General features: G+C 36.1%; 1 protein-coding gene across 1 annotated transcript; it reads left to right on the top strand.

Moving 5' to 3' along the window:
- Positions 1-1,263: 1,263 nt before the first annotated feature.
- LOC143855117 (outer envelope pore protein 21B, chloroplastic-like) lies at positions 1,264-6,651 on the top strand. Its single transcript, XM_077365309.1, has 5 exons — positions 1,264-1,501; positions 3,324-3,398; positions 3,476-3,628; positions 5,249-5,347; positions 6,445-6,651. The coding sequence occupies exons 1-5, from the start codon at positions 1,409-1,411 to the stop codon at positions 6,526-6,528; spliced, it is 504 nt and encodes a 167-aa protein (XP_077221424.1). The 5' UTR covers positions 1,264-1,408; the 3' UTR covers positions 6,529-6,651.
- Positions 6,652-9,941: the final 3,290 nt, after the last annotated feature.

Here is a 9,941-nt window from a genome sequence, read left to right as displayed (position 1 = left end):
TAATTTATACATTCCAGCTTGAGGCCATTGTAGACTTTTTTATTATATAAATACTTCAGTGAGGGAGAGTGTAGCCCTAACTCACTTTTCTCCAATTCTCTCCTCTCCAACAATGATTATGCATTTCCATACTTTTTTGGTTCCCAACGTTCCAAATTTATTTCACCAATAGTGAATACAAGATTCAGCATCTATTTTTTTTCTCAATATATATAATAGATGTTTGAGAATTGTTCCTTTTTTTTTTACAAGGGTTAATGTTTTTTCATTCTTAGATTTTAAGCTGAACTTAAATCTTGAGTAGTAAACTGTCTGTTCTGTAACAAAAAAGTTTCCATGTCTGTGATTCTTTAACGATTGAAATAGGCAGCTTGGTTGTTCTCTCTGCTTTCTCCAATATCTAGATTCTAGAAATGGGATACAGATTCTTCTTTGAACCTGCTCATAGCTACTGGGAATGTTAGAGAGATAACTTCGAGCCTCATGATCCATGGATGCCATGGTTTATGAAATAGCTAATTTTCTTTCTTTTGTTACCACTCTCTTTAATGCTACCTCTTTTTTGTAATGGACTACCATTTTCTCGTAATTAAATGTTTGGAAGTTAGTCTGCCCAGATGGATAGAGTGGTTTGCATATGTGAAATTTTGCATTCTACATATATACATTATTCTTAATGATCAGGATGCTCTGGCATTTGTTGCTTATGTTTACCTCTTGTAGTTTTTATGAGTGGCTTGGAATTTCAATCTGATATTATTTTATCTTTTATTTTTGTAAGTTTATGGGTAAGGAGAAAATTCATGTGAAGAAGAGGCCATTGGCATTCAAGTATGCATTGGTGGTTGACAAACTAAAGGCTGAGTGTGAACGTGGTATCACCATTGGCATTGCTCTGTAGAAGTTTGAGACTACAAGGTACTACTGCTCTGTCATCGATGCCCTTGGTCAATGTGATTTCATTATTGCTTGCGTTTACACTGGGTGGGAGTACACCGTAGGATGATCCAAACCGTCTATTTGATAGGGGACGTCGTGAATAGGTTGTGCCCAAAAAAATCATGACCATAAGATGATCCTAACCCTCCATTCCATGTGGAATCTCCTATTTACATGTTCAACAGCACGCTTCAGGCATGATCCGTCGAAGGTATGGGCCAACAAATGGATGGTTTAGATCTTCCAAATATGTGGGGCCCATTTGTGAATAACAAAATGAATAGTACGTTAGATCAGGGTTAGCGTACTATACACTACCGTGCGCAACGCGCATCCTGCGTACGTTTCCCCTCACTTGAAAGATAAAAATCAGCGACAGAAAGCAAACCCATTGCGCCATGATTTGGAGTTTGGGGTTTTAGGGTTTCAGGAATCCTCTTCTTTTTTTCTAGGGTTTTCTTGGAGGGAAATGCAGACATCCCTGAGATATGGAGGCGATTCCAAAGCTCTCCGAATCCACGCCAAGGAGAAGTTCCCCATCGACTCTAAATTCCACTTGCAGGTCTCTCTCTCTCTCTCTCTCTCTCTCTCTCTCTCTCTCTCTCTCTCTCTCTCAGATTTTGTTGTTTTAAGGTTTAGGGTTTAGGGTTTAGGGTTTAGGGTTTAGGTTAGGGTTTCTGATTTTACCTTTTCTTAAGAAACTAGAAATAGAAAGGTCTGCTTGATGGACTTACAGTACAATCACTGCTATCAAGTTATTTTCCATTTTGACCATGTTTGTTAAACCATGAATAGAATTTTTTTTCATGGAATATTAGGCTATCAAGTTGGAGAGGGAGTGATACAGTGCCAACATGGCAGCCATGTCATGCCTAGGTGGTTTTGGTGGAGTTCCAAGGTGCAGTCCCTCATTAATGTTGTTGGCCCATTTTGAACCTGATTTTTTAGCTTCTAAATGGAAGAATTATGGAAAGTGGTAAACTACAAAGTTGTAGGTCTCTTTGAGATCTTTCCAACAAGTATTTGTGCTTGAAAATTGGATGAGAGGACAGAAAGTTATGGCATTTTTTGTGGACTGTGTCTGTGGATTCCCAAAACAATCAAAGTTAGTCAAAGTTAGTGAGTTCCAATGCAATTAATGTTATGTTAGTCCCTAAGTTAGCTAGTTGAGGAGCTTGAACGAATTTGCTTTGGTTTTCTTTTATTTAAAGAGTTAGAAACTATCTTGCGAGGAGATTTTTGATGTGGATAAACTTATGATGGAATATCAATTGGGTTGAGCATTGCTCCCATTTTCTTCTTCTTCTCTTGTTGTTGTGATCTTGATTTCTATTTTTCTTCTTCTTCCCTCTTAAGCACCCGCATTAGGGAGAAAATTAAGTGAGGAGATGATGCCAACTGGTTCAAAAATAAGGAAAAATAAAACTCTATTTTGAATAGAGTTTTTCCTTTCCCTATTTTTTTTACTCACATCTCATTGTGGATCTTGGGAAATGACGACTTCATCTTTCTCTCCATTGAAAATTCATTATTTGCTGTCTAGTTTTCGAGATAACCGTGCTTCTTATCTTATAGCCATGTTTTTCATTTGGGTTTTTTTAGATTAATTTCTGTTTTGTTGCATGTATCAGTCTTTGTAAGATGCTCAGTTCAAAAAAATAAAAATAAAACAATCAGTCTTCTTAACATGTTTTTTTTTTTTTCCCAAATGTTGGCTTGTTGGTTTTACTAATCAGTCTTCTTAACTTACATATTGGAATTAATTTTAGTATTTATCATGTCGTAAAAATAAATTTGTCAAGTGGTAATGCAATCGATTTTTAGCTTGAATTAAAATCTGATCTGATACATAGTCAATCAATAATTGGCGGGTGATGCTGAAAACAATTAGCTATTGCCCATATCATGGAAATATAGCATTTATTAATAATTGCATTTTCTCTTTCTAATTTATCTAATCATATACTGTTTTTAATATATAAAAAAATATCCTCATTTTATCACTAGATGTATATAACATATATGGTTCTTGTGGAAAAATGTGGTGAGACTGTGAGAGTAACATGACATTATAGGAGTCCCTTGCATTGTGTTTCCATATATCCTATTAATAGGAACAAGTCCCTGGAGCAACTTGGGTTGATTTTTGGAAATTTGTTGAGCTTTTACCATAAAATTTGGTTGGGTCCGGGTTTATTCCAATTCATTTTTTAGCAAAAGCTCAACCCAATCCGACACAAATTGCACCCATAATCCCCGGACGACAAAGCGGTGCTCTTATTTTTTTTGGGGGTTGTCGAATATTTATCATGATTGTGGGACTTTTTAATCCTTGTTTTGAAGTGCAGGGTGGATATTTTATCATAGTGATTGTGTTATGGCAGGTTCATGGGGAGCTAGATACAGGGGTTGGAACTCCTAATTGTTTTGCTTTGATAATTCGAAACTTTTTTCCAGAGGTAGGGCATCATATTTAGTATTATATGATTTTGGATAAAGACTGTGGCATACTGTATGACTGTTAACCGTTCTATAGATATCAGCCAGCACTGGTTTAGGGTTCCGTTATGATAAAGACGACAAGCTTAGATATAATATGCGTGTAAAGAAGGCATTTCCAATCACCTCAAATGGCTTACTAAGCTTCAATGCCAAGGGAAGCTGTGATTTCGACGAAGAATTTAAAAAGGTTTGTGTTCCTATCACTTTAGAAGAATCTACTTCTGAATGTAGCTGGATCTTTGAAAATAAGACACTTTGAAATCTGATGTCTTTGGCTATCCCTCTCCATTCATTCCATTGTATGTTCCCTACTAAGCACCATTGTGATTTTGTGTTAGTCTCTTTGAATGTTCCACTTTTACTTGTGAAGTTTGTAGTAATTCAGAACAAAGTCTTTTCATAAAAGAACTTATCAATCTTGAAGAAACCATTAAAAATATATATCAATCTTGAAGAATCTACCTCTGAAGAATATTTGGAAAATGAAATGTGTAAATGTAATGTCTGTGTCTCTTATCCTCTCCATTCATTTTTATGTTTCCTAATAAGTGTCTGCTATTTTGTATTTATCTCTTTGAAAGTTCTACTTACTTTTTAGGCTTGAAGATAGGTAGAAATAAGTTTTTTTAGGATTAATTTCATATTGCAGTTTGTAATGGTATTAGGTTTTCTAAGGGCATGTTTGGCAACCCTGAACTTTTTTATGGAATTTTTTCCTTGAATTGTTTTTAGGTTTGATTCACATCTTATAACTTTCCTTGAATTTATTTTTTTGGTTGAAGGTTTGGTAACCTTGAAAATTTTTTCCATTGAATTTTTCTTTCTAAGAGAGAGAGAGAGAGAGAGAGATTAATGGAAGTCCCTCGGCTCCTTGGAGGTTCGCCCATTGGTTTGATGCACAATGGAAGCTATCAACCGCTTTCATGGCAGATTATAGCTTGTTTGTAGTATTGGTTACTTCGTATTGACCTTCCTGGTCGCGGGCTCCCCTCTTTTATTTATAATATTCTTCGCCATTAAAAAAATAGATGCAAATAGAAATTTTTGTGAGATCTAAATTGTGTAGAATAATTTCACCTAAAATCCTAGGGCATTGCACCTGAAATTGACCGAAAAAATCTAGAATAACCGAACAATGAACTCAAAAAAGAAAAGGGAGAAAAAAGGGATTACTGTTGGTGATGATGGCGTTGTTTGCGGGTTAATTTGAATTCTTCGGCGACGGACTTCCATAAAATAAACCGATTTATACGAATTCCACTCTTCCTAATCTTCCTTATAGATCATCCTTTGTATCAAATTAGGACTCTTAAGAAATCTGAAAAATTATGCTCGATAAACATGTTCATTCACCGATCCGACAAAGCACAAACCTCCACTCCATTTGAACTTTTAGCGCCTATGTGGCCAGTAAAGAAATGCAAATCTTTGCCTTCATGATCACCTATCCTTACTTTCCCCGGATTATTTATTGAGATTACAAGCTTGTGAAATCCTTGTCAAATTTAGTTCATATCGGGATTGGCTTAAAAATTCTGAATTTTTTTAATTATCAAAAACTTGGCTTTCACCTTCAGTCATTACGTAAATGTTCATAATTGAGGCTTGCAAGTTCTTTCTGTTCTAGCGTAGTATTGGTTGTGCACAAAAAATGGGAATCAGATTGGGAATAGAGCATCTGCAGTGTATTCATTTCAATGCACACCGACGTTCCAAAATTTACTTCTCGCAATGCCATGATAATAAAACTACAGTGTTGTAGATGGTGATAGTTTGTTCTTACGCCATCCATTTTCTAATATTTCAGAGTAATGCAAGGGGAGCTGCCGAATTGACTTGGGGTATAATCAATTTCCAAAAAGATCAAGATGTAAGGTTAAAAGTGGGCTATGAAGTCTTTGACAAGGTACATCATCTCTCTATTTATATGTTCACAGTTCAAACATCTTTATGCATAAGTTTAGCTTTAGACTACTCTTCTCTTCTTGACAAACTTGTTAATCCCTGCCTATGATCTCATCAGCAAGGCTTTTAATTGTTTGTTTTTTATGGTGCTTTTAATCGTTTGTTGAATATCAGCATTAGTATCTTTCCTGCATTTTGCACTTCGAGCTGATGTTTAAATCGTGGTTTAACAACTTAAATACTTCCTCTTGACTTGGAATTGAACTGAGTTGAGTCGAGTCAAGCACGTCATTGGAGACTCAAAACTAATGTGTGGATTTCACATATAAAGGACTCACTAAGCCACAATTTACACGAGTCAACTTGATTTTTAGTTCATTCAAGTTGGGTCGGCCGAGACTTTAGCCAACTGAGTCTTCAGTCAACTGATCGAGTTTTAAGCTGTAGCATGAATTTTCTGTTTTTTTTTTTTTTTTTGGTCATATTTTCCGGGATTCATTTAGTGATTACGGGTACAAGGTTATCATGTTATTTATTATATCCATTCTTTCTTTTTGATATATCATTCAAAAGAAAGAAAGAAATGGAATATCCATTCCTTTTTTTTTCTGATTTTAATTATTAGTCTTCGATTTTTCATGTTTGAATTCTGCTCTTTTCTGTAATATACATGCTATTTTAGACTACTTTTTGCATTATCTTTTCTGTCTTTATTTTTAGGCATTTTCTTCGATTAATAATTCATAGTGATAGTAGTAACTTTTATAGAATTGATCCATTTAGAAAAAAAGCTAATAATTTGAAATCAATGATCAGAATAATCAATTTGCAGCATCTTGGTTGTTGTGCCTTATTCAAAACAACAAGAAAAAAAAAACTTTCACTCTATTAAATGCCCACCTGATGAGAGGAATAAAAAAGAGAGGAAAATACACCTTGATCCATAAAGAATCTCTGTATATGTTCAGTGGCTGAAACATGCAAGGGCTATCCCATTTGATCAGCTATCTTCAATTTTTTTTCTGTGCTAGCCAATATTTGCCCTTCCGTTCCTATTAGTTTCACTTTCACCAACTGCATGATCTTATCGCATTGCAGGTACCGTATTTTCAGGTCAGGGAAAACAATTGGACCCTCAACGGCGACATTAACGGTAGATGGAACATCAAATTTGATTTATGATCCTGCAGAATGAATCATTCTGTAACTTCCTTTCCTGTGAATGTACTCTGCTTCACTGTGCTTGTCTTGTTAGAAATGAGATTGATTACAGTAGGACTTTTAATTTTTGGATTTGTTATCATATGCATGTGAGTAGCTTCTCCAATTTTATTCTGATTGTTTCCCCCTTTAACTTATAGTTTTAGGATATTGACCCAAATGAAATAGGAGTTGTTTTTTAAACATTTCGAAATTGTGGCACCTCCTTACACTGACGACTATGGGTCCGACACGTGTGGGAGATTCGTTCTTTTCAGATCTCATCAGCATCTTAAATCATTTGCTAAGACTTTTTCGCTCTGAATTCGAGTCATTGATCCTCTTTTTTATCTCAACCATCTATTTGTAGTCAAAAGTTCTCAATTCAAAAGGTTAGCATCAGATCGTCAGTGTGAGTTTTGATCTATGACCCATCAACAAAAGGGCCCACCAAATGAACATTCATGATCTCATCCATAGCTGCCACTTGTATCAGATTAGAGTCTTTTGGCAAGAAGGAGAAGGGTGTTTTGCCCAACATCCTAATCTATTAAACCACTTGTTTCCCCCTTGGAAAGCAAAACCCAAACCCTTGTCTTCCCAATACACTCCAAACCCTCTATTTCAGCTTTCTACCCAAAACCACTCTCAAGATGTTGAGAAGTGCTCACCTTTCATCCCTTTGTGAAGAGAGGAAACAAAAAGGGTTAGCTGTAGCTACTATTTCTCTATTACATTACAAAGCCATATTTACTTGAAATATGGCGGAATGGTTATTGCGCAGTTGATCAACTGTTAAATTTTCTCTTATTGTATGGTTAGGATGTTCTTTCTCCACAATTATTTTAGCATGGGGTCCACCAGATTAACGTTCCTGATTACTTTGAGACACTTGATTTTGATAAGGAAGCTGGAAATTAGTGATTGCATTTAAGCACGCAAATACCATTATTATCATTTATGGAGATGGACTAAGCTCTGTCTCAGCCCATAGTTCGTAAAACGTGAGTCCGCAAAAATACAGGGAAAAATCGAGTTTAATACGGTACTGGTTAAAAAAAAAACATAACAAAACCAAGACACAAAAAAATGCTGTTAAAATTTTGTCATTTACAGAGCATAGTAGGGGTAAAAGTCGCATTTAATATGTCTAAAATGCATTTTAAATGTTTTCCACAAAAAAATAGAGTTTTTTTTTCATGGTAAAAGTTTTAAACGGAGTATTAAAGAGCACACCAATAAAAATGCCATTTAAAATGAAGTTTTGCAAGCTATAGTCTCGCCTGGGCTCCTGTTTTGCAGTAGAATCAGTAATTTTGGGCGTGTTCAGCTGGCATTCTTCACAGTGCTGCTCTAATTTTTGCCATGGGGAGAATGAGAAAGGATAATCCATTTAGGGTGTGTTCAGCTGTCATTACCCACATTGCTTCTCTCATTTTTTTTCTTATCTCATAACATAAAACAAATTTTACTTCCATTTTTACGCCGAAAGAAACAGAGCCTTAAAGGAGAATGGGAAAGGATGAAGAAAATGGAAAGATCACTTTTGGCAAGCTTTCGCCTGAGTTTTTGAAGCCACACAAATTTGATTCAGGATGAAAAAAATGGAGAATGAGAATGGTTGCGAAACACACCCTTAGTCTAACATACTAGCAGAAGAAAATTGCTTGGAGTGACTTGGCTTTGCTTTAAAAATTCGCTCAATTCACTGCCAAATGCTGCTTGAGAATCGGAAACTATAGAAACTGGCTTATGTCAGTAATCTAGAATCAGTTCATGTTTTGTGTGACGATGGATTTTAGGAGATTTTATATGTTGTGAGGCCTTACAACCCTTACAACAATACGGTAGGGGTACCACCCTTGACATTTGATCCAACAGCAGCTCACTTCTTGAGGAGCTGCTGTTGGATCAAATGTCAAGGGTGGTACTTCCACCGTACAAAGGCCTTACTGTTGTAAGGCCTTACACCATATAATTTCTCGGATTTTAGATCACTTCTTAGTTATATACTAACTTCCTAGTAATAAGATGGCTGGCATCAAGAATAAGGGGGCTGTAAGGATCAAGTTTGTATTGCAGACTGTAACTCTGTAAGGATCAAAAGAAGGGTTGCAACAAGAAAAGTTAGGGTACCAACCCTTTCCAAGAATAGTTAGGGTAGCAACCCTTCTCTCATCTTTCTTTGTTTTTCTTCTTTGTTCACACTAGCCATCCGATGAATTCAATGTAAAATAGAGTGGTTATAAAATTAAAAGGAATATGCGTATAGAAAACCTACACAAATTAACACCTAGGATCATCCTAATAATGAAGCTGCTTTTTTTAAAAATGCCTAGCATGGGGACAGACAAATACCTAGTTTAGATCATCTAAGTATGTGGGCCGCCCTATAACTACTTTTGCTGCACTATTTTTAACTTTTAGATAGGGGTGTCAATGGATCCACTTATGCTGATCCATTCAAATCTATAATCAGTCGGATCGAAAAGCGAGTGTTCTTTGGATCCTAGTTCCGCCGTGTTTCAGTAACATCTATTTCAAATCGGACCGTCCATTGGAGCGTCCTATAGGTCCTTTTTTACATTTGACACAGTTAAAATTCCTGGAAATGGACATGGGAGAGGGGCAAGCACTATCCTAATAGGAATCTTCGATAAAAGACATATCACTTATTTTTACTAAAATAACTCTCAAATACTAGAGAGTACATTTGTAAAATAGTATAATAAAATCGGATTTAGGACTGTCTCACTGGCTTTTGTTAATTGTCTAGATCCGATCGGTAATAATTTCAGATCCGGCCTATAATAAGGTCTTGAAATGTGTCCACGGATCGTGGATCCCGGTATTATGCCTAGACTCTAGACCCTGTCCACACCCGTCGAAATTTCAAAACCAAAAGGGTGTAAATATCAAAATCCCACATGACGGAAAAAAGAGTCCGCTTCATTTACGGGTAATTGCTAATTTGATCGTATAGGGGAGGGATTTGCTAGGGACCATCCCGAAAAGGCATTTTATGGCTGACTGTTGCATGTGAAAGCAGCCACATAGGATCACATTTCAACAGATTTTGTCTTATTGAGTAGATCTATCTTAGGGGCCGTTTGGATACTGGCTTTTAGAATCCAAGTTTTAGTTTGAAAACAGCATAAAAGAAGGTTCATGATCAAGCTGCTGTATGTTGTCCCTGACTGCGTTTGTTGGATTTTTAGTAAGAAATCCAAGTTTTAGAAATTTCTCCCCTACCCTAAGATTTCTTAAACCTGGAAATATGGGACGATCTCCTGCTCTCTAGCTCGAAGGAAAGAAGGGCGTGAAATCTGAAAATGACATACGGTCTCATTCTTCTCTCATCTTCCATCCAGCTGGATTTTGAGGATATCTAAGAT

This window comes from Tasmannia lanceolata, unplaced genomic scaffold (assembly GCF_043159265.1).
Source record: "Tasmannia lanceolata isolate RefF3 unplaced genomic scaffold, GAP_Taslan_0.1 ptg000020l, whole genome shotgun sequence".
Lineage (NCBI taxonomy): Eukaryota > Viridiplantae > Streptophyta > Magnoliopsida > Canellales > Winteraceae > Tasmannia > Tasmannia lanceolata.
The sequence above is the reverse complement of the archived record's forward strand: the minus strand, read 5'-3'. Positions and strand labels throughout refer to the sequence as shown.

What these genes read in the sequence shown, in the direction of transcription:
- LOC143855117 (XM_077365309.1), top strand. Translation starts at nt 1,409, where the DNA reads ATGCAGACATCCCTGAGATATGGAGGCGATTCCAAAGCTCTCCGAATC. An exon ending in TCGACGAAGAATTTAAAAAG is followed by an intron (nt 3,629 to 5,248) that starts GTTTGTGTTCCT and finishes CTAATATTTCAG; the next exon opens with AGTAATGCAAGGGGAGCTGC. An exon ending in GCTATGAAGTCTTTGACAAG is followed by an intron (nt 5,348 to 6,444) that starts GTACATCATCTC and finishes ATCGCATTGCAG; the next exon opens with GTACCGTATTTTCAGGTCAG.